This window comes from Arachis ipaensis, chromosome B9 (genome assembly GCF_059453495.1).
Source record: "Arachis ipaensis isolate K30076 ecotype BB chromosome B9, ASM5945349v1, whole genome shotgun sequence".
NCBI classification, from domain to species: Eukaryota; Viridiplantae; Streptophyta; class Magnoliopsida; order Fabales; family Fabaceae; genus Arachis; species Arachis ipaensis.
The window spans coordinates 138417009-138442922 of NC_142444.1; the positions used below are offsets into that span (position 1 = coordinate 138417009).

General features: G+C 35.2%; 2 protein-coding genes across 2 annotated transcripts; one reads left to right on the forward strand and one right to left on the reverse strand.

The window, feature by feature from the left end:
• Positions 1–2358: 2358 nt before the first annotated feature.
• LOC110266190 (uncharacterized) lies at positions 2359–3980 on the reverse strand. The gene is made up of 2 exons (XM_021110288.2): positions 3007–3980; positions 2359–2554 (listed from the first exon to the last, which is right to left on the reverse strand). Exons 1-2 carry the CDS (start codon positions 3978–3980, stop codon positions 2359–2361), a joined length of 1170 nt encoding a protein of 389 aa, XP_020965947.1.
• Positions 3981–22288: 18308 nt separating this feature from the next.
• On the forward strand, positions 22289–22965 carry LOC148546518 (uncharacterized). Its single transcript, XM_088499239.1, is given in 2 exon segments — positions 22289–22570; positions 22573–22965. Coding segments are annotated over 2 exon segments (675 nt in total).
• The last annotated feature ends 2949 nt before the right edge of the window (positions 22966–25914 follow it).

Sequence of the window (25914 nt, forward strand, 5' to 3'; positions counted from 1 at the left end):
CTTTTTGTTAGAATTTATATTAATTTTATCTTAAAATTGATTTATTAAATTATTTTTTACTTCACATAGAAATAAGATGTTCAAGTTACTGTCTTGTAAAGTCTACAAAATTTACTTTTATTTTAATTTAATTAAAAATTTATTTTAAAGAAAATATTTTGCGTTTTTTCTTTAAATTAAAGATATGGTGTTTGACACAACAAATACTTTGAAAAAAGGTTTGTACTACCCTTATCAAGTAAATATTTGTCCGCTTCATTTACACATACTAAATAGAGTGCTACTATTAGGATTAAATTTAATAAAAAGGAATCTGATTAAGGCCATGCATAGCACGGTAACCTACTAGTATAACTTTTGTTCTATGAATTTGTCTTTTTTTTTCTCTTTTGTGGAATGAAAATCATTTTCTTTTTCTATGAATAAGAGATAATTCTATTACATCTTGCTTTTATTTTTCTATTTAAAACTGTCATGGAACATATGATTCAGACTTAACCATAAGTAAAAACAAAAATATGATTACAAAAGTCACTTATTTTGATTCATGAAAAAGAGGCAATACTAATATTAATAAAACAAAATTTTATTAGTGACACCATGTAAATACATCATAGTCAGTTGGAGTAATTCACTAATTATATAAATATTTAACAAATAAATTAGTGTCAAATACTATGTATAATCTAATTTGTATCAAGCTCTTCTTATACTAACTCTCAATTCTTTTTCCAGTGAACCAAATAAAATATTAAAAGTAATTATTAATAATAGTATAAAAATTACATAAAAATATTTTATAATTAATTTCCATAGATCAAATGTTTTTAAAAAATTCTTATAATTAATATATTTTAAGCTAATAAATTTTTGAAAAGATACATTCCCATCTAACTCTAAATAGAAACTAGCTCACCCTCTCCTTCGACATTGCCATCAAGACCGAAAAGTTAGGGAATCAAATATTATTAATAAAAAAAATTATAAATTACAATTACATCTAGAACGTTCCTGCCGCATATTCCTACTTTATTGTTCTTTTAGAAACCTAACTAAGCTATTATAATGCCTTGGAATTGGCACACATTCACATCATAGGAAATTAAAGAAAACTAAGCTAATAATTAACTCTAACTAGATACATGTTATCCTATATTTTCATTTTTCAACAATTTTTAGTCCATTTATATGTTCTTCCTCCTTTAAACAAATTCTCCATCCATAAAAAACGTGGATTAAGATACAATTCTTACATTGAAAAATAATTAAAATAGTGTAACTATCATGAATAATAGAAAATTTAAAATAGCCAATTTAATATTTCTTATATTAGTGGAAATTGAATTAGACTAACTGAGAGTAAAAAAATGACTTACAATGATCAAATTACATCATAGATATTTTTTTTTAAATTTTTTTCTTTTAGCTAATCTTTTTCTACGTATAAAATATTTTTGAGCATGACTCAATTTGTTGATAAGTTCTTGTTTTAACATAATATTTAAAAAATTTTGACCAATTTGTACCTTCTGCTTGGTACCGTCTAACAAATAATCTACCAAAACATGATTTTTAAAATAAATATTAACAAATTTTACACTAAAAAATTTTAAACAAAAACATAAACTATTTTAATTAGTAACATTTTTTTTTTGGTTTTCAGTCCAACCAAAAATGTTATTATGTCAACCACTCAACCATTGTCAAAACAAAACGAATTTAGCAATCAACAAAACTATGCCTCATTTGCAATTACTTTAGAGCTCTTTCAAATTGCTAGTTATTAATGCATAAGTACATATGAAAGCTTGGATTAAGAAGAAAGCAATGAAGTGAAGCAGAGTCGGCCTTACAAAAGAGGAATGTTAGACTTATATATTGTAGACAACAAAGTAGAGATATATCTAAAACAAGAGAAGTGCTACTACATGCTAATAGCTAAAAAATTTTGATATGGAAGCAAATGAGTGATATACTTTAACATAGTAATTTTTGGTGTTTTTTAAAATTGTGGGAGTCCGATTTGTGTTTAAAAAGTTAAAAAAAATTCAAAGTACACAAATCGGACTATGCGAGTTGTTTGATTTTAAAATTTTGCTTAAAAAATCACATGGTCCGACTTGTGGTTGGGCAAAGAATTTCGGAAGCTAGAAAACGGACCCTCCGAGTTATTTGTTGTTGTCAATTTTTGTATGAAATAGAATATCAAACACAATTCGGACTGTCCGTTACTGATGGAGAATTCGGACCACATGGCTCCGAGTGCAACACCACTTTTGCTTCCATATTCAAATTAAAAAGTGATATGCTAATACTAGTTGCTTCACTTTCTTCTTTTGTGTAAACACTAATATTCAACTAGATAATAAATAAACAAATAAATAAATAAATAAGAGAAAAAAAGAAGCAATATAATAATAATGAATACCTATGCTCATCTTCAGTCCAACGAGAAAATTTCTTTGTATTGTTGGGGTTGGCAGATTGGTTTTGTTCCCTTGTTGCTGCCTCCATTGGTGCTGCCTTCTCCGCTGCGGCCACGACTACCTCCGCCCTGCCATGATAGAAATAAACAAAATATTTGATAAACAAAATTTATAAACAACATAAATTTTTTCTTTTCCAAAAAAGAACGAAACAAATGTTTGTGTTATTTATTAACACCTTGTAAATTATTTAATGATAAAATAATTTGACTAACAAGTGCCCCAAAATTTGTCAGTTTAATTTTTTCTTTTCTTGATATAAGATTATTTTGACTATTTTTGTAAAGAAAAATATACAGTTTATTATTGTAATTTTAAAATAATTTATTTATTCAAAAAACAAATCAAGGGAGAAAAACGTTCATTGTTTATACAGTTTGTTCATAAAACTTTTAAGAAAAAAGAAAGATAGAATAAGTAATTAAAAAGAAAGAAAAAGTGGGAGGAGAGAATGAAAATATGTATCGGCTAAAAATAAATAAAGAAATAAAAAGAGAATGAAAATATGTAAAGTACAAACCTGTGATGTTGATGATCAGTGTTATAAGGCGGTGGTGGTGGGGTGGTTGTTGCATTGATGATGGGAATGGAGACAGGGTTGTGTTCCAATGTGGTGGCAGGAGCAGCCATTGTCATAGTCATGTTCTCAGATGCAGCATTCAGAGGAGTGTTTGCAGTATAACCGTTATGGATGACATTGATGTCCTTCATCAGCTTCTTGAAGCATTCTTGCAGTTGCGCCGGGGTCTTTCCAGGGAGACGAGCAGCGATCAGCTCCCAGCGGTCGTGTTTAGTATAATGAAAACAATTGGCAATAACTGACTCAAAGGCTTTGTTCTCCTCCCAAGTCCAGATCTGAGGTTGCATAGGTTGGAGCTGAAGCTGAGACTCAGGTGGTTGATAACCACACACGTCAGCAAGAAACTGCTGAAACTGCTGAGGATGAGGGTGGGACTGAGGCTGAGGCTGAGACCAAGGTGGTTGATAACCACACATGTCAGTGAGAAACTGCTGAGGCCGAGGCTGAGGCTGAGGCTGAGACTGAGGCTGAGACTCAGGTGGTTGATAACCACACACGTCAGCAAGAAACTGCTGAAACTGCTGAGGATGAGGGTGGGACTGAGCCTGAGGCTGAGCTTCCGGCAAACACTCAGCAACAACCATATCAAACTGAGGGTGAGACTGATGTGGTTGATAACCACAAGTGTCAACGAAAAACTGAGCTACTGTAATCTCCCTTACATCCGGCTGCGTCTTGGGCTGGGACTTGGGCTGAGAGTGAGGCGGAGGCTGTAGCTGAGGTGGTTGATTGCCACCCACGTCAATGGCACACTGCTCTACCATATTCCTTCTATCCGGCTGTGGCTGAGGTGATTGATTATTACTCATGTCCGCATAGAGGTCTATCATATCAAAAGGATCTATCGTATCCAAAAGATCTATCATATCCCAAGGATCCATCGTTGAGAAAGTACCTAGTTCCTCTTCACTCATTCTTCTTCTTCTTCTTTAGCTTCTTGCTTGGTTTCCTATTTTTAGATATAGCATTTATATAAGCTTCAGACAGAGTGTGTCACTTTAAATTAGATTATGGGAAAAATAGAAAGTTTTCATTTTTTATTTTTAAATTCTATTTAATTTTCAAAATCTCATTCTAGGATGGACCGACATAATGAAGATAGTGAAGGTAGCATGCATGAGGTTAACAAAAGAAAGTATCTACAAACAATAAAAGAAACAGAGTATCTATAAACAAACTGATTTTTAAAATTGCAAATTAAAAACAAAAGAGTTGACTCGACAAAATTTGTTTAAATAGACTAAACTTTTATTTTAAATAACCATGTATCATTAATCCAACGTTTAAACTTTAAACTCATTGTATATGAGAGCAGCAAAGTTTGTTAAAATGTAAATGGAAAGTGGTGTAAATGTGGAGGAAAAAAATAACAACTTTTTATGAAATCTAACTGGAGTCAGTGAACGTCACGCGCCGTGACCCTGGCGGTGCTCGAGACGACCGGCACGGCGGTGGAATCACCACGAGCTGGATGACGTCGTTTCCTTCTTCATTGTCTTGTTCGGATTTTTTCTTCTGTTCAGACACAGTGAGAAGTGTTTCCTGCCTTTTCATTTTTTCTTTTTGAGTCTCAGATTTCTTCGTTTTTCTGTTTGTATTTTGAGAATGTTCACCGGCGTTGGAGTAGGGTCACCGGAGAAACAGATCGGCAGCAACAATTTCCGACGGTATTATCTTTTGAGTAGTGTGTATAAATGAAGCAATGATGTCGGTGTTGTTTTTCTCTTGGAGAAAGAGAGAAAACAGTGATTAGGGCTAATGCTGAGGGAACATTGCTGTTTTCGTTTGAAGGGGAGAGAAATTGAGAAAAACAAAAGCTTTGACTTGACACAATTTTTCAAGCAACAAGTAATTTAATCAAACTCACTCAATTTTTTATAAGTATTAAATTAATAAATAATATTAGATAACTAACTTTTTTTAATTACTTTAAATATCTTTTAATTATACTCTTTTCGTTACTCTTTTAATAGTATATTTTTTTCACTTTTAACCTTTTTTAATTTTAACCTTAATTTTTACTCTAAATTGAAAAATTTATGGGTTCATTAGAATTTTTAATTTAAGATCAGGATTAAAATAACTAATAGTGATTAATAGTTGGTTATTAAAAAATTAATAAAAAATATATTTAAAATATAATTGAAACATCAAAAATAAAATTAAAATAAATTAAATTTAGAGACTTTTTTAAAATTTTTAAAAATATTTTAAAAACAGAAGCGGACTTTATCGATTGATTTTTTTTAGTAATGGAATTTCTGATTGTGTTATTCATTATTATGAAAAAATTGGGTGTTCTAATTTATTATGGATATTAATTTTTTTAATTTAAATCCTCAAAACTGAGGCTCAAAATTGCATGAGACAAAAATCAATAGAAATTTTCTTATGGTATGTATGTCTATAAAAGTTCTTATCTTTAAATTGTATAAATATGCAACAAAAAATAAAGATATGATAAGATAATCATAATAAATAAAATTAAAAAAATAAAATCTTTTGATTAGAATTTATATTAATTTTATCTTAAAATTAATTTATTAAATTATCTTTTACTTCACATAGAAATAAGATGTACAAGTTACTGTCTTATAAAATCAACTACAAAATCTATTTTTATTTTAAAAGGGATATTTTGTGTGTTTTTTTTAAATTAAAGATATGGTGTTTGATACAACAAATGCTTTAAAAGAAGGTTTGTATCCTAATATAGGACTACCTTTATGAAGCAAATATTTATTATTATTATCAATCATAATTCATAACACTAATTTAATCATTCTGTCCGCTTCATTTAAAACTATTAGGATTAAAACACAACCAAATAAGCAAAAGAAAACCAAAACAGAAACATTGCACTAAAGCTTTAAAATAACCACTATCATTAACAGAAAAAAATCACTTCTAACGCTTTGGACATTTTTACCCTTTGGTCTACTACTGAATGTTGCACCAAAATTGAATACCCTAAGACTTATTAATTACGGGAAATTGAGTTCCATTAGACACACTTTTGATTATTGCAATTCACAATGTATAAAATGACATGAGAAAATGATAGCACAAGTCTACAACTCATTTTTTTTTTTACTTTAAAAGAGCCATACTGCCTGCATAGAGGGGCAGAATCAGAACAGTATATGATAATTACAATTTGTTGCAAAGATGTTGATAAAACCGTCGGACAGGCACATACAAAAACTTTTGAGGTTAAATTTAACATTAGTTACAGTGCAAACACCAACACCAATAATCACAACCATGACTGACATTTTCACTCCCCTTGAGTAGTGCTTGCTGTGAAGGATCCATTCCATCACACAAACCACTGGAATCATGCTTAGTTTTGATAAAATGAGATATTATCAAACACTCCTTAATCCTTGCTCAGAATTTTAGGTCAATCATCGATGGAGGTTTTTGTATTTGCTGTGCGCGAGGAAGAAAAGATCAGAGGGACCAAAGTTAGAGTTGAAGAATGAAACTGCAGAGAGAGAGAGAGAGACTAACTGAACGAGAGCGACAGCGGGGCGAGTGTGAGCGACGACGACGAGCGCGGGAGCAGCGAAGCAAAGACGGCGCGGCGGCAGCGGAGCAAAGACGGCACGGCGGCAGCGGAGAGAGAAGGTTGGTGAAATGGCAAAGAGGAAATGGAGAATGCGCGAATTGGGGTGAAATGTCGGAGGTAAAATGTAAGGGGCTTTTTCCAGAAATAAAAAGAGAAATTTATATTTTCCCAAACACCAATTTTGAACCTTAATTTTTTTGATACTATTTTTTTTGTTTAGAGCAAGTTCACCGCACCTGGTGAATTCTATAAAAATTATAGAATTGTTTGAATTCCGCGCAAAAATACACCGACAACAAGCATAATTTCTTTTAGAATTATTTTAATTATAAATTAAAAAAATAAGCCATATTTAATAATAGCAACTATTATTATCATCTCCAAAAATACACAGATATATCGAAATAAGGCATATTTAACAAGAATTTTTTAAATTATAAGTCGTATTTTTATTTTGAAATGAATTTTACAAAAATATAAATAAATTTTTTCAAAATAAAATACGACTTATAATTTAAAAAATTCTTGTTAAATATGCCTTATTCCGGTGTATCTGGGTATTTCTGGAGACGATAATAATAGTTGCCATTGTTAAATATGGCTTATAATTTAATAATAGCTGCCATTGTTAAAATAAAAATTAATAATCTTTATATAATAAACATATTATCTATTTAATTTTAAAGAGGGATCTTCATCGTTTAAGTTTATTGACGATACAGTTGATATTATAAATATTAAAATAAACAATCCATCCGACGATTTTAAAAAAAAAATTTTGCCCATTACTCTGTCAATAAAATATTATAAGGTTACTAAAATAATAGACGGTTTAATTGTTGATTTTAATTTTTTATTTTTAATTATTTTTTAATTTTATTGACGACAAGTCGTCGAAAAATATCGACAAAAATTATAGTTATCAATTTTTAGCGTCGATAATTACGTTATTTTTTGTAGTGATTCTCATTTGTATGTGTTTGTTGAAATTACATTTAAGGTTTGTATTAATGATTGTTCAGTCTAGTCCATAATGTGATAACGCTAAATGGATTTGTTTAAGCCCCAAAGTATCAATTTGTCATGGACTAAAAGATTTCGGAAATCCTAATTGCACCACCAATTATGTTTTAAAATTGGCAAAAGTGCATTATATTAGTTAGTGACTTATTTTTTTGTCAACAGTATGCTAACGTGACTTGATGATGTGGATTGTTAATTAGTGACACATGTTATTTTATGATTTAACCACAGAGTAATAGTATAATAATGAATCGATCAATAGCACGTGACATACTAACGTGAATGATTGTACCATGTATCACAATATTATTTGATTATGTATTATTAGTGACGGATTCAAACATTTTAAATTGTGAGAGCAAAAATATATAAGACATAAGATAATAAAAAAATTTATATAAATATATTGATAATGCTGAAAAGATAAAAATATAAAATTACCTTATTTCTATAAGGGATAAGTATTGTTTTAGTTCCTAACGTTGAGAGTTAGAATCGAAATCATCCCCAATGTAATTTTTTATTTAGAATCATCCTTAACGTTTTATTTCGTATTAAAATCGTCCTTTTAAATTTTTATAGACAAAAATACCCTCCACCACTACCAGCACCTTTACCACCACCATTACCTCCCTTACTTCAACACACCCACCTTCCTTACTTCCATCAAACACTAATAATCAGATTAAGAACACCAATAATAACACATTCAAATTCAGAAATAACAACATCAAATTCTATAGCAAAATTAAAAATAGAAAAATCAGAAACAAATGTAGAAAAAGAAGCAAATTCAATAGCAAAATTCAACAGATGCAGAAGAAGAAGCAAAATCCAGATGCAACAGCAAAAACAGATGTAGAAACAACAAAAACAGCAAATTCAACAGCAAAAATAGCAAATTTAACAGTAAAAATAGCAAATTCAATAGCAAAATTCAACAGAAAAAGCAGATGCAGAAGCAAAATCGGAAGCAGATGCAGAAGAAGAAGCAGATGCAGAAACCGAAGCAGACCCACTGGCGCTTCGTCCTTTCTCCTTCCTCGTGCATATCTGCTCTTTGCTGTTCTGCTTTCCCGACGGCAGTTCGTGGGCGAATCGGCAGCGACGGCTCAGCGGCGTGGTCTCCCTCCAAGGCCCGATGACGACGCAGAGACGTAACACCATTAACACCATGCTGCCGGTGCCACCCAATCCCATCAACATCACCATCACCATCTCCATCATGTTCCTCTTCATTTTCTTCCTCTTCTTCTCCGACTTCTTCCACTTCCCCTCCTCCCTCTCCCCCATCACCACCACCATCACCACCACCACTAGTTGAAGCGCTCGATTCACTCCCGCTGTTGCCGCATTAGAGCCATTTACCGATATAGTGAGAGCGTTTAGGAGGTGGGGTGCTAACGGTTCAGGGAGAAATGGGGTAATAGGTTGGCGCTGAATTAGTCAAAAGATGCAGCTTTGCAAGGGTTCGGTAAGTGTAAGGGTTTGAAGATGAATCATGTGAGTGTTTAGGGTTTCTTGACAGCGACGGCGGCTTCAAGCTTCGTCGCCGCCACTGCTGCCGTCCCCCCTCCCCCTCTCCCTTGCCCCTTTTCCTCCCTCCTCTCCTCTTTCCCTTTTTCCTTTCTCCCTTCTCCTGGCGTTCTTTTCTTCTTTTTTTTTTTTTAATTTTACTTATTTTTTATTTATTAGAATAGGAGTACTTTTGTAATAAAATTAAAAATTTTATTAAAAATGACGATTTTGTTAAAAATGTCAAGGATGATTCTAAATTAAAAATTACATTGGGGACGATTTCGATTCTAACCCTCAATGTTAGGAACCAAAACAATATTTATCCCTTTCTATAATTACACACTAATTACATTTAAAATTATTCAATTATTTAAGTGGTAGTTAAGAAATATAAAATAAAAAAACTTAATAGCAAAAAAGAGAATTTTGGATTGCTTTAGAACTATTTTTCTATTCAAAGCATATAAAATTAAATAACATAAAAATATTAAATATTAAATAATCTTTCATTTACAACACTGGTATATTAATAGGTCCAATCTTGACTATTAATTTATTTTGTTTATAAATTAAAAATATATAATAATAGCAAATGTGATGTTAATTCATATGGTAAACGGTTTATCTTTTGAATAAAAGGATTATTATTCAAGTATTTAAAATAATAAAACACATTTTTTTATAAATTATATATGATGAACGGTATCTTAGTAAAAAATATATATAATAAATACCTTATGTCTTCATTATATATTTTATAGATTATCTAATAATTATTCAATCAATTAATAAAGAAAGACTAAAATTATTTTTAAATAATAATAATAATAATAATGAAGTTAGTTAAATAGAAAGATAGATATATACAAGTACAGTATATTTTATTATTTCAACTAAGATTTAAATAATTCTTAATCAAATTTATGTTTGAAAAATTAATCATCAAAATACATATGGTTAGAAATAAGTAGTATGACGAAAATTTAATCTATTATATGTTAAATAATTTGTCGAAGAGTTAATATAATAAGATTTTTTATTAAATTTAAACATTTATAGTTATGATAGTAATCATAATAACGAAAAATAAATTTTTTATAATTATTGCATATTTGTTAATAGGATACTTTTAAAGATGAACATAGTACTAAAATTTTTTTGACCTATGACTATCATAATAATTAACAATCTATTTATTATATTTTGATTTCAGACATCTAATATTTTGGGGTGTTAGTTAAATGGATATTGAGTATGATTTAAATACTTATAAAATTAATGATTAGTCAATAAAAATCCGTCAACTCTCAGTAAAGAGTTTGAGCTCTATGATTATAATGATCGAAATAAATAAAACATTGATCAAGGAGATTGATCGAATGAATAAATGAGTTTCTTAGGTCATTCAGAGTTCATTATAATAATGGTAACAAGTTAGAGTTTGACAATTAAACTACACTTTAAGGATTAACCAAGAGTTGAAAAGATGGAAGAGATTATACTTTAATCTTTTTGGGTTCTTAGTAAAAATATATTACTTCATACTATCAGGTCATTAAAGAGTGTTGTTAGACACCAACCTTTGATTAGTAAATTTAATATGACTAATTAATACCCACTCAGTATTGAAACTATTTGTAACATCCCGAATTTTTAAAAATTAAATAATGAGTTATTTATGATTTATTATATTTGTTGAGAATTTTATTTTAAAAAATTATTTTACAAAAAGTAATTAAATAAAAATTTATGATACTTCTAATTTAAAAATAATTAAGAGTCATATGTAATTTTCATAATAATTAAAATTTAAATTAATTAATATTTTTATATAAATTTTATTATAATAAAATATTTTATATAATTGAAATTAAAATTTTGATAATTCAAAAATAGTGAGAACTTATTAATTTAATTTAAATAATTAGAATTTAGTTCATCTTTATAAACTAAAAGAAAAATTTATTGATTTATCTCTAATTTTAAATTAGAGTAATTATTTAAAAATAATTTGTAAATTGATAAATAAATACTTAAAGTAATTTTTATGGATTATATTTGATTTAAAATTGTTATTATACTCTCTAATTTTATCAACATATCTATTCTATCTTTATTCTTTTATAAAATCCCTAATTTTTAATCTAAATTCCCAAATAAAAAATCCTAATTCCCAAATTGAAAACTTTAACCCTAACCTCTTTATCCCAACTGCCATTTGAAAAACCCACGAATTTATAAATAATTAGTTAATCAATTAATTATTATTTAAAAATATTAGAAAATTAAAATTTTCAATTTATAATGGATGAAATAATTAAAATATGAATTTTTACACTAATTTCAAAGATTTTAGCTCAAAATTGAATCGAACAGGTCAAACCGATTGAACCGAATTTAAAATGGACCCAAGGCCCAACCCAATACTACATTAATATGTGGCTTCAGCCACTCTTCCCCCAAAAGAAAGGGAATCACGTTGAATGCTAGGGGAGAAGGGGGAAGAAAGTGTGAAACTCCACAACATTAAATTGCCCATAACTTTTGATTCGGAGTTTCGATTGTCGAGCCGTCAGCGGCCACGCGTTCATCTCAAAATTTTCTGCAAAATCCACCCAACAATCTGGTAAGGAATCAGCTATTTCTCACCCAGTCTCTCTCTCCTTAAATTCAAAAATATTAAGTTATTAAGTTTTGAGATTTTGTGATTTAACGATGTTAGGTGTGCTCAAGTGGTAAGGAGTCACTAGGCTTTGTCCCAAACTTCCGTTGGTAAGGTAAAAAACTTTTAACCCTTGTGAAATTGTTAAATTAGCAACTTCTATATTGATTTTAGTGATGTTTGTGTAGAATTAAATTATATATATGTGAATTGGAACCAAATTGATGAAGTTGGAAGCTTGAGTTTGAGCTTGGAGGCTGGGAACTTGTGTTGGTATGATTGTGGTAAAGTGAAAGCTTAAGGAAACAGTGAAATTGAGGTGCTTCTGGTTTAGGAAGAAATCGGCCAAGGTATGGTTTTGGTTTCTCGTATGTAATATATAATGTCTTATGAAAATTCAGGCTAGATGACCATAAGATAGGTTGAAGCATGTATGTATGTTATAAAGCAATAGTTTAAATAGAGAGGAATAGGAGGATATTTCAGAATAAAAGCAAAAGAGTTGAAGAAATCATCCACATGACCATGCTTAGCTGCGACGAGTGGCGAGGTGTACGATCCTAATGTTGTTGATGGCTTTGCCGGAGATGACATGCGAATTTTTTCATTGGTGGATTGGTACTTCTTGGAGTTGTTTGTCTTTGTGTTGACAATGTATGCTCCACTTTAGTGTATCGAGCTCTTTTGTTTTCAAAAAAAATGTTGAAGCATGTATGTATGTTATGAGTTAGTAACCTTAATGAAAATATTGAGTTGTTTTGAAATGGGTTGATGGTTGGTGATTTAATGATAATACTTTAATGATTGAGTATGAGATTATGTTGATTATGAATTCTTGGGGTTGAAATTCATGAATTTGTGTATTGATGGGTCATTGAGTAAATGAGAATTGGTTAGGTATGAGTATGTATTGGTTGAATGAGTATGAGTTGGTATATGTAGAAATATTGTTGTGTTAAGTATTGATGAGTATTGACTTGAAGTATATTAAATTGAGAATATTGAATGAGTTGAGGAATTGAGAATTGAATAGTTTAAATGGATCAATGATTGATTAAAGGTTTATAAGTATTTGGTATTGATTATGAGTGTTTTGGAAGTGTTTTGGTTGATAGTGGTTTGGTTTGAAAATGAAAATTTGGTAAAAATAGAGGTTGGTATTTTTTAGGAAAAATATGATTTTTGATCGAATTTCGATGGGCCATAACTTAGCTTCCGAATCCTCAAACTTTTTTAAATTTATTTCAATTGAAAACTGGGTCCGTGAAGTTTATACCGTTTGAAGAACGGATGAAAAATAATTTTTAACGAAAAAGTTATGCTCGTTAGAAGTTGGATGTGAAAAATGTGAATTCTGTACTATTAGCAGCTTTTTAAGGAAAATGAAGGGGGTGCATACGCAGAAGTATGGCTGCCTATGCGACCATTCGCCTCTGTCCAGTGCACTTGTGTACGCGGACAAGGGTTGCGTACACGGCCTGGGAAAATGAGGCACACGCGTACGCGGAAACACGGCTGCTTACGCAGTCGTTCGCCTTTGTCCAGTGTACTCGCGTATGCAGACATGAGTCGCATACGCGAGTCAGGAAAAATAACACTTCCGCGTACACGGGACATGGTTCGCATACGCGGAGCCCTATTTTCAGCAAATTGAGTTTTGTGATTTAAACATGATTCTGAACATGTAAACCTATATTTTAACTATTTAAGACCCTAAACTTAGTTTTAATCATAGTGAGGGATTGAACCTTGAGGAGATGGTGACTTAGAAGTGAAGAAAGTTTGTGAAGTGGTGGAGTATGGTTGAGGAAGTGCAGAATTGATGATGACATATAGTTGATGACTGAATTGAGAGGTGAATGTTGAGATTAGCGATGACTGAGTATGGCCGAATTGGTTGAGATGGCAAGGTCTGGGTGTGATCCTGCTTGCGTGTTACCTCGAAAGTTGTATTGGCGCCTGCACTAGGCAAGAACGGAGGTTCCAACCCGTTTTGCTCTTGCTTCCGGTGTCGTGATGGTGACGGAGGTTTTATCCCCCCTCGTGGTGAGGACGGGGGTTTCATCTCACTCACGAGGTTGGCAAGTTGAGGACGAAGGATTTTCTCTCTTATCATGATGTGGATGTGGAGAAGGTGGAAATGCACTCTCCTTCATTTGTGTTCTTCCTGGGGATGCGCAACCTAGATACCATCTCCGAGTTAGTTACTAGATGTGTCGGGTTCAGGCAGTTTAACCGACACGTGAGCTCACGGCCAGTAGGAAAGGCATACATTATATGCATATGTGTGTTTTGATTGATTGTGCATTAATTGAGTTTGCCTATGTGATTATCATGCTTACCTACTATATTTGCTACTTGTCGTATCTGTATCCTACTTGTGTTTGCTTTGTTTATATTTGCTTGTCTGTTTATCGAAGTTTTGGAGGATCGGAAGAAGGCAGAAATTAGGGCTTAAGTTAGAAATGAATTAGAAATAAGAGCCTTAGATAACCTACCCTGTTTATGGTTTTTAATTTATAAACTTTAAGATTTAAATCTGAGTGTCGGAGATCTAGAATTGCCTCTGGCTTTCTCGATACCATATATATTATGTACGTGGGCACTATTACCATGCTGAGAACCTCCAGTTCTCATTCCATACATATGTTGTCATTTTTCAGATGCAAGTCGAGAAGCCCTTTGCTAGGCGTCTGGAGTTCCTGTCGCAGCAGAATTGGAACTTTGTATTTTGGGTGTTTTGATGTGTATATATATATAGACTTCTCCTTATTATGCTTCACTTTTGTTCCTCATAGAGGCTTTTGGAGAACTAAGGTTTATTTTGAATATTTTGGAACTTGGGATTGTATATACTTATATAAATATTCTCCGGCCGGCCTTGGCTTCCCAGGTTGGGCCGGAGCTTGATATTATGTATCTTTTGACACTCCGCTCTTGTTATATATATATGTGTGTGTGTGTGTGTGTGTGTGTAATTACTTTTCTTCGTATACAAGTTTCTGTACATGAGCATTCGTTTTTCTTTTCACGTTTTTTCTTTAACAACCTTCAAGGCTCCTCGAATATTATATTCTTTCAATTATATTATGTATATATATTTTATTTTAGAGGTCGTAATACCACACTACCTCTGTTGTACGACTTAAGCATAAAGCACTATGTGGTAGGGTGGTACACCATTCCCTTTTCTAAAATTTAAACACAATAGACATACACAGGGAAAGAAAAAGGAGAACGAAAAATGGGAGAATCGAGGAAGAAGAAAAGGAGAGGGGGAAAGAGAGGGAGACAGCGCTGGTGGGTGTCACTGTCACCGTTGCCGCCGCCAGGTGATGCCAGGGCATCTTAGGTTAGTTTCACAAGCCTTTTTCTTTGTTTTTAATAGGTTTTATGCACTTTCTTGAGTTATAAGTAAGCCATTTGGGTAGAAATTCATGTATGCCTATATTCATTCAACCATGAGTAATTTGATGCAATTTCATGATGATTTATGCTATGATGACTTGTATGCTAAGAATGATAAGAATTCTCATGATTTTAGCAAAGCTTTGAAGCATTCATTGGTTAATGATAGGTGAAGGAAGGCATGGAGGAAGGTTACAGAAGGAGCATGGAAAGGATGAAGAAGAAGCAACGTTGGTGGCTAAGTTGGACCACCAACGTTGCCTCAAACGTTGGAAGAGAAACAGAGCACTTCTCTGTAAACATGGCTGATGCTCACGTTGGAGGTGGCATTGGAGGTCCAATGTTAACCCCAACGTTATGAGAAAATGATCAATTATGGGGCTGAAAGAATTTTGAGTGGAGCGTATGCGCCTATGACGTGTACGCGTAAATAAGCATTTTTGACCTGTTTGTGCGGAAGCGCACGGTACGCGTACGCGCCAAGACCAAACGTTGGAGGTCCAACGTTGCATCAAACGCTAGCCTCCAACGTCCACGATGCTCAGCCCAGAATTCAGATTGGGAAATTTTGAATCGGTGCGTACCCGTCAGTGACGCGTACGCGCGGATGAAAAAAATAGCAATGGACGCCTAAGCGCACAGTACGCGTACGCGTGAAAGTGCCAACGTTGGAGGGAACGTTGGAGGTCCAACGCTGAGGCCAACGTCCCCTTCCTTGTTTTAAACTACAAAAAAGGAAAATCTTGCATCCACGCGCACGCTCACCATACGCGTACGCGTGGATGAGCTTTTTGCCCCTTTTGCGCGGAAGCGCATGGTACGCGTACTCGTGGGTTAGCTGACATTGGCCCTCCAACATTGAGTTAAACGCCAATGACAGCAAGCTTTCTGGTTTTGCTGGTTTATTTTAAAATGGAGTTTGAGTCAACGTTGGCCCTCAAACGTTGACTCAAACGTGAAGCATCAGAATTCAAAATCTCACACAGATCTCTTCTCAACACTAAGGGCAACCAATTGGAGCCATCTTCAACCCAATTCTATCAAGGCCAAAAGCCCAATTCAAGGCTTGAAGATCAATGGAAGAAAGTGTATAAATAGCTTAGAATTTAAGTTAGGAAAAACTTTTTACACCTTTTTCCATTTTTTAGTTTTCACCTACTGCACTTGGAATTTCAGAATGTATTTTACAATTCCAATTTCCATTTTGAGAGCTATTGTAACACCCTACCACACAAAGCTTTACACTTAAGTCGTAAAACAGAGGTGGTGTGGTATTACGACCTCTAAAATAAAATGAGTACATATAATAGCAGAAGAACTATAATACGCTAGGAGCCTTGAAGAATAGAGGAAATAAAAATCGCGAAATAAAAGCGCAACGTTCAAGGAACGATTTAACTTGCGTGCTAAGAAAACTATATCCATCAAACATAAAATTGTAAAAATAGGAATAGAGTGCCAAAGATACAAAATAACAAGCTTCTAACTCAGCCTGTGAAGTCAAGACTGGCCGGAGAATATTTACACATATATATATATACATATCCAAAACCCAAATATACATAAACAAAATCTTGCCTTTCCATAAACCTCTAAGAGGATCAAGAGAACAAGTTATGCGGAGAGAAAACTAAGTATATATATATATATACAGCAAAACTACCCAGTAACCACTTCGCTTCAAGAGTCCAGACGCCTAACGAGACGCCTCTCGACCTGCATCTAAAAAAACAACAACATTGTATGGAATGAGAACCGGAGGTTCTCAGTATGGTAAAGGTGCCACACACATAATATATAAGGTCTTGGGAATGCCAGAGGCAATCCTAGAACGCCGACACTCAGATTATAGAGCTTAAAGTATTAAACAGGAGCCATAAAAGGTGGTTTTCTAAAAACATTTAATCCTAACTTAACTTAACCTTAAATCTAAGTCCCATACTGCCATTCCTCCATACCTCCAACTCATTCATGCATTTTTACAGACAAATAGACAGATAAGGTAAACACAAGAAGGTTACAGTTATTATAGGTAACAATTACACATTTAGCATGGCAAGTACATATAGGCACACCCAATTAAAGCACAAGCAAGTAATTCAAGTAATATGCATATGATGCATGCCTGTCCTATGGCTGATGAGGCTCATCTGTCGGTATCCAGCCAACCCGACAAGTCTGAAATGTCCTTAGACTGTCCCCCGACGTGCATCCCTAAGAGTCTATGCATAGCTTTTTCTCAAATAATCAATATTGATCAGTGGGGGTAACATTCCTGGGAATTTATATAGTGCCCGGTCACACTTACGTCGTAGGGTCAATAGAGTATCGAGTTTTCAACCTATTACACGTGGTGGCAAGCCACGGCACTTGATCCAGGGAATCTCGTATCTCAGATTATTCAAATTCATAAGCCATATAAATAATTCAATTATAATTCATCAACATCCACATCATTCTCAATCGCATCTCATTCATCATTATACGTTAATCATATTCAATCCTTATCCTTCATTATCACACCTCCCATTCCGTCCATCAATAGTTCTAATTCAAAACATAATTCATTCTTTTCTAAATGAATTAAACTTAAAACATGCTCATATTCTTAATAACTCTAAATCAAACCATATAACCTTTGAATCTAAATCTTTTTAAATAATCATATACACAAAATCTCTAATTTTTTATAAAATTTCGGCAGCATCTCCTCTAAAACTCGGACTTTGCCACCCTTTTCGGGTCCAAACCTGCCTTCTTTTCAATTCAACATACCCTTCCTCATCATCATAACAGTCACCACAATAAATCTACCTTAGATCAATAATTATACTCATACAATATTCAAATCCAACAACCAAAATTCAACTAAGGATCATAGTTCACTAATCCTAGGCTTCTAACACAAAATACCTCATTATCACAACAACCTCCACAATAGTTATACCTCAAATCAATAATTCACCAAATCATTAGTTAATCAACAAGCACCAAACCAACCATGTTCATCAACAATAACATTCAACCATAATTCTCTCCAAATTAACATAACAACATTCACCATCCAAAATTAATAACTAATTATCCAATAAACTTCAACCAAATATATTCATCGACAAATTACTAAACATTAAACATACACCTACATTCCAACTTATCTTTTGGTTATCTAGCCTAAGTTTTCAAAGAACATTATATATTAAATGCAAGAAACCTAAACCATACCTTGGCCGATTTCCATGTAACAACCAAAGCTATTTATTCAAAACCAAGGCAACCCCTCAAAACTCAACTAATCCGCTTCCTCCAAGTTCCAGTATTCACAATTTCAAGCTCCAATTATTTATTCACAACCTAATACACATTCATAACACATATATATCAAATTTAATACTCAAAGCTCAAATTCAATGAAAATAAAATAGAATTATCATATCCTCACCTTACCCATGCTTCACATAATATAGAGTGAACATTTTCCTCAAGCTAATTGGATCCTAAAACATTAGAAATCAAAGAAATTCAATATTCCCACTCAAAATTTGAAAATTTGGGGAAAGGAGTGGCTGGGAGTATTTAGTGGCTTACCCATGAAATTGTTCTAGTAGAAATATAGAGCTCGACACGGTGGACGCGTGGCCGCAAACGATGTGGCGATCGGAGCTCAGACGGAGAAGTTACGGCGTTTTGAAATCACCGTAAGGGTTTCGGTGAATTTCTCTTCTCCTTCCCCTAATGCGTCACTGCTTCTGCTGTCTTTGAAGAGAAGAACGAGCTTTAAGCTCATTTAATGGGTTGGTCCGGTTGGGCTCACGGCCCAGTTTGGACCCGGTTCAACCAGTTCGACACGTTCGGTCCAATTTTGGAACGTTTTATTCGAAATTGGTGTCAAAATTCTCGTTTCGATGAGCTCTATCCTAATTTAATATAATATTTGCATTTCTAATCATCCTTATTAAAAACTAATTTATTGACTAATTATCTACTAATTTAACCGGGGTTTACATCCTACCCACCTAATAAAGAATTTTGTCCTCAAAATTCAAATTCAGTTACCTGAAAAGAGATGTGGGTAGTCCTTTCGCATATCTGCTTCAAGTTCCCAAGTATGTTACTCGATACCAGCTCGACTCCAAACTACTTTTACTAATGATACTTCCCTTCCATGTAATCATTTAACACTGGTGTCATCAATTCTTACCGGAATTACTGGAAGTGTTAGATCTTCTCTCACTTGGATTGGTTCTGGTTTTAGAACATGACTTGCATCAGGAGTATACTTTCGAAGTTATGATACATGAAATACATCGTGCAAATTCGAAAGGTACAGCGGTACGGCAATTCTATAAGCCACTGGTCCAATTCTCTTCAGAATCTCAAATGGTCCAATATAATGGGGATTCAGTTTCTTAGTCTTAATAGCTCTTCCCACTCCAGTGGTTGGTGTAACTTTCAGAAAGACATGTTTTCCTTCTTCAAACTCCAAAAGCTTTCACCTCTGATCAGTGTAGCTCTTCTGGCGGCTTTGGGCTATAAGCATTTGTTCCGAGGGTTACCTGAAACTGTAGATCGATCTCGGACGAGATCTTCTGTACTGGTCGGAGCTGTTGTGTCCGACTTGTTGATGGTGGCCGGAGCCGCCGTGTTTGACTTGTTGGACTTGGTGGTGGTGCTGATCCTTCGTCACCGGAGGGTGGTGGTACCTGCAAGGGACTCCGATGCTTAAGTTAGCAAGGGTATTAAGATGGTTTTTAGTAGAATCAGAGTATGAGTTATACCTGGGTGCTCCAGTGTATTTATAGTAGTGTGGAGTGACCTTTCTGGAGATAAGATAGTTATCTTATCTTATCTTATCTTTGAGTGAAGTCATCTTATCTTTAAGGAAACCGCCCTTATCTTTCTAGGCTTTGGCTGCCTTTAGTTTTGGGCTGTGTTCCTTCGTTTGGGCCTTCTTGGGCCTCTGTAGTGATTTGGCCGAGCTCTTGGAGAAGAGGTCGGATGTTCCTGACCTGAAGAGATTGGTTGGCTTGTCGTCGATCATCCCAGGTTGGACATCTCGACCCAGGGTATGAACAGTGCCCCTGCTCGAGTGTGGTCTTCCTTTTGAGGTCGAGTCCTTAGTTTTAGGACTTCAATTTCTCTGGAGAAGCCGAGCTCGAGCATCGTCGATTTCTTCCTTGTAGAGTTTCCTTTTGAATGCAGAACGCCTTTCTTCTTCTTTAATTTTTGGAAACGCGCATTCCATACCTTGGGAATGTGTGATGGTTTTTAATGCCCCATTAATTCTTTTAATGTTCCGTTTCCTTTGCCTCCCGCTTTCTTATTTCATTTTGAATTACACCAAAACTTTCTCCTTTCTGTTTCTTCTTTCTCTTTGCTTGCTATAACTTCTTTCTCTTTTATTCTTCTGTTTCGTTCGTGCCTCTTCGTTCTCTGGCCCCCAAGTTTTCACTTCTTCGTGCCTTACTTGGAGTGGTTGTTAGTGTGGGCTCACCGTCTGTCTTCATCGCCTTTCTTATTTTTATAGGTTGGTCCTCTTTTCTTCTTCTTTCTTCTCGCATTTTTTGAAAAGTTTTGATCTTACTTGGTTTCGTGTTTAAAAAGCTTGAATCTTTTCTGTGTTTGTTGTGCATCTGCTTATTACTGTAATGTGTGCTCTGGGAGGTCTTTGATTTTGAATGATCCTTCTGCATTTAGGGTTTTTGCGTGCCGTTTATTGTTTCCAGTTTGTGTCCTTTGATATGAACTGCATGTCGTTACTGAGGCTTATGAATCTGCTTGCTTCTAAAAAAGATTCCTCCTTTGATGACTTTTGCCATGTTGGTAGTTTTCTTTGCTGATAAATTTGTAGAAGATAACGATTTTCTGATGGCTTGCTTTGATTTTTTTCTCGTGTCATTTCTTGTTTGGAAGGGGATTATTTTTCTTTGCTGAGAGTTTTATTGGGATGTAGCCTTGTAGACTTTTTTCTGAGTCCTTTACTCTGTCCCTGCCTCCAAAGGATGCCCCTGGACCTTAGTGTATGTCCTGGGGTTTTCCTTTTACTATTTGTATGCTTGAGTCATGTTTTGTCCGAGCTGATTTCTTTTTTGCCTGAGCTATTTTGGTTAGTAATCCATCTTTTTTTCTGGCTGTAGGACTAGTTGACCATGTCTTCTCACAAAAATATTGTCGAGACGTCTTCCAAGGTTCCTGAGGGTATGTCCGACTGGCTCGACTCCCTCGTCCTAATATGTGTTTCTGTAGTTAATTCTAAATTCTGTGCGGAGCTTAGAAAACATCATCAAATCTGTAGTAGTAGAGATCAGGAGAACAATTATGAATTGGTAACACCTGATTCTGATGAAAGGGTTTGCTTCCCTGTTCTAACCTAGGGAGAGCGCCCCTTCTTTTATGTGTACGACTTCTTTTTCAGCCAAATGAACATCACCCTTCCTTTCACCCCCTTTGAGACCGACCTGTTGTGGTCGTGTAACGTAGCTCCATCCCAGCTTCATCCGAACTCATGGGGCTTTATCAAGATCTTTCAGTTGCTTTGTCAAGAATTTGATGTAAAACCTTCTCAAACTCTCTTCCTTTATCTCTTTGTGTTAACCAAACGTGGGACTATAAAAAAGAAAGCTTCTTGGATTTCTTTCAGGTCTGCCCAGGGACACAAAGTTTTTTCTATGTATGATGAGTTTTTTAGGGATTTTAAGAATTACTTTTTTAAAGTCCGAGCTGTTGAAGGAGCTCGACCTTTCTTTTTGGATGAGAATGGCGAGCCCAGCTTTCCTTTAGAATGGCAAAGGAATGTAGTGGTGTCTAGGTACACTTGGGAGATGTTGGATGAAATTGAGCAAGCTTTTGTAACTATGTTGAAAGAGAACTGGGGGCAGCCTCCCCATCTTGATACTAAGAAATTTTTAGGAAATCCTTTACTTCTCCGAGCTGAACTGGGTAGAGGTCGACTTCCTTTATATTTGTCGTACTTGTTTATTTTGTTGAGCTCATTCCTTTTCCTTCTAGTTTATAACTTGGTTTCTTGTGTATTTTCAGAGATGATTAAAAACAACGAATCTATGAAGGCCTTTAAGAAGGCGAGAAAAGCTACAACAGCGCAGCACATCTCGGGTAAAGTTGCTGGGGAAGGATCTTCCCAGGTTCCTCCCAAGAAGCCTGTTTTGAATACTGCTGGGCCGAGGAAGATGATTCGTACGCCTCAGGTCCATTTAGTTGATCCCCCTCAGACTTCTACTGTTACCTCTTCTCCCTCTGCCAGCCTTCTTCCCAAAAGACAAAGGACTGTGGAACCTTTTAATCTGGATGCTCCCGACTTCGATGCGCTGTTGGTTTTGTTGATCAATAAATTGCTCCTTACGGTGTTATTCCTACTGACGATGTCTCCCTTCTTCGCTATTTGGATTTCATCACTCGGAGTAGTATTAAGATAGCTCATATGGGAGCAGCTTTATATCGGACTGCTCAAGATCTTCCCATTCATGCAACCAAAGCTTTTATGGAAGAGGCCAAATCAGAGTTTGACCGGATTAAGGGTTTGAAGGAGGAGTTTGAGGTGAAGGTAGCGAAGCTGGAAAAAGAGTTGGAGGGTGAGAAGACTCTGGCTATTGCTGCTGTGGCTTCTGCAAAGTTGGCTGAGGATATGGCGTTGAAGCATAAGGAGAGCTATGTCTTGACTTATAGGGAGATGATGGACCTTAGGGAGAGTTTAGAATAAGCTCGGGCTGATTATGCTAAACTCCAGGGTCATCTCGTAGGCAATGTGAATGCTGCTTACGAGAATTTGAAGGATCAGGTTCGAGTTCTTGCGCCCGAGCTCGACCTAACCCTTTTTAGGTTGGACAACATTGTAAGAGATGGTAAGATTGTCCCTGATGACCCTGATGATGATGATGATGAGGTTGACTCTCCTCCTGTACCATCTGCCAAAGCCTCTGTTGCCCCGCCTTCCTCAACTCCAGCAGCTGAAGTCGGTCAGCCTGAGTCCGATCTTGACGTCCAGATCCTGAACCGGGATGATGGGACGGTAGATGCGGTACCACTTCAGACTCGTCCTCCTTCACTCCGAGATGCTGCTATTGGAAAGTCTTTGGATCCTTTATAATTTTTCTCTGACATATTATGTACAGCCCGGTCTGTGAGCTTTTTAAACTTTTATTTCTGTAATTGGTGGTTTGCCTAACTTTGGATACTTTAGTTGCTTTTCCTTTAGCAACCTTATTTTGAAAAAACAAAGTAGTTTCTCGAGCTCTTGGGGTCGGCTTCAAGCGGCCTCTTGAGTCTGTTTATCACAGTAATCTTGTTTTTTTTGCGATATGCTTGTCGATTGCTTGCTTTAGCACTCTTCAGCGTGTTGGAATCTTGTTTTCCGACCTCCTTTGATTGCCTTTGTACTTTAATACTTGTAGATTTTCTGGGTCCAATTTGGAGTCCCTTGTGGCACATATCTTCTGTCGATCGATGTCTTTGAATTATTTTTAGTAATCATTTGAGGTTTACTTCTTATACTTCTGTAGCTTTGGTTCGACTTCTTCATCTCGATTTTTCTGAAGTTATTTCTAGTAATCCATTTTATTTAGGTATTCTTTATGGATTACTTTTTATAACTTTGTAGGTTTGTTTGGGCTGACTTCCTCATGCCAATCCCTTCTAAGTTATTTCTAGTAATCCATTTTATTTGGACCTTTGTCAGATCTCTTTTTATGAATTACTTTTTATAACTTTGTGATTTTGTTGGGCCGACTTCATCATGTCGGTCCCTTCTAAGTTATTTCTTAGTAATCTATTTTATTTGGACCCTTGTCAGGTCTCTTTTATGGATTACTTTTATAACTTTGTGATTTTGTTGGGCCGACTTCATCATGTCGGTCCCTTCTAAGTTATTTCTAGTAATCCTCTTTTTTAGGGCTGGCCAGGCCTCTTTCTAGGAATTTACTTTTTATAACTTTGGTTATTGTGGTTGACTGGTCCGACTTCTTTACGTCGGTCCGTCTTTAAGTTATTTTTAGCAACCCATTTTTATTAAGACCTCGTCAGGTCCTTTCCTATGGATCACTTTCGATAACTTCTTGCATTATTCTGTTTTTGCCGCTTTTCATCTTTGCCGATTTTGTAGAAATTGAGTTTGATCCTCATTTGGTCAACCTTTTGATGAATTTGGTTTTCATCTTCGTTGGTCTTTATCGTGATCGAGCAGTGAATTTGATTTTCACTTTCTGCCGATCTGTAGCTTTGTAATTGGGCGATGAATTTTTTGTGTTTCAGATTAATACGTCTTGATAAGGGGATTTGTAAAAAATCTAAAAAACTTATTCAAAATAAAGAATATGCAAATATATACATGTGGGCGTTTTATCCCTCTAAGTCAGGTAGTTGATGGATCTTGGCTCGGTGCCTCGTTAAAAAACCTTTTTCAGGAAAAAGAGTGCACCTCATCCTAAGATCATTATTATCTCCTAACTATAATACCTTCTTAAGTTGCGGGCGTGCCATGACCTTGGAAGCTCTCGCCCTTCGAGTTTGGTCAGCCTGTAGTAGCCCTTTCCGAGTACATCTGCGACTCGGTAGGGTCCTTTCCAGTTTGCTGCTAGCTTTCCTTCTCCAGGTCAATTTGTTCCGATATCATTTCAGATTAGGACGAGGTCATTCTCGGCAAAACCTCGCTGTACTACCTTTCAGTTGTATCTTGAGGCCATTCGACGTTTTAACGCCTCTACCTTGATTCGAGCTCTTTCTCGGATTTCTGGAAGTAGGTCAAGTTCTTCCCTTTGAAGTTGTGAGTTGGCCTCTTCACTGTAGTGGATTACTCTGGGCGATCCTTCTTCGACCTCCACTAGGATCATTGCCTCCATTCCGTAAGCTAATCAGAAAGGTGATTCCTTTGTGGTGGAGTGTGGAGTTTTCCGATATGCCCATAGGACTTGTGGGAGCTCTTCAGCCCAGGCTCCCTTCGCGTCCTGTAATCTCCGTTTTAACCCAGCCAGTATGACTTTTTTGGCAGCTTCTGCTTGTCCATTAGCCTGGGGGTGTTCTACGGATGTGAATTGGTGTTTTATTTTCAAGTCGGTCACCAATTTTCTGAAGCCTGCATCTGTGAATTGAGTGCCACTATCTGTGGTGATGGAGTATGGGACCCCAAACCTTGTGATAATATTTCTATATAATAATTTTTGACTTCTTTAAGCAGTGGCATTGGCTAGGGGTTCTGCCTCAGTCTATTTGGTAAAATAGTCTACTCCGACGATGAGGAACTTGACCTATCCTGATCCTTGAGGGAATGGCCCAAGGAGGTCGAGTCCCCATTTTGCAAATGGCCAGGGTGAGGTTATGCTGATGAGCTCCTCTGGTGGGGCGATATGAAAATTAGCATGCTTCTGACATGGTGGACATGTCTTTACGAATTCCATTGCTTCTTTTTGTAAAGTTGGCCAATAGAATCCGGCCCAGAGTACCTTTTTGATGAGAGCTTGTGCTCCGAGATGGTTACCACAGATGCCACTGTGTATTTCTTCTAAGACTTCCTTTGTGTTGGAAGTTGGCACGCATTTTAACAGTGGTGTTAAAATCCCTCTCTTGTATAGAGTATTATTTATGATAGTGTAGTATTGTGCTTCCCGTTTTAACCTCTTTGCCTCCTTCTTATCTGTAGGGAGTGTTTCTATTTTGA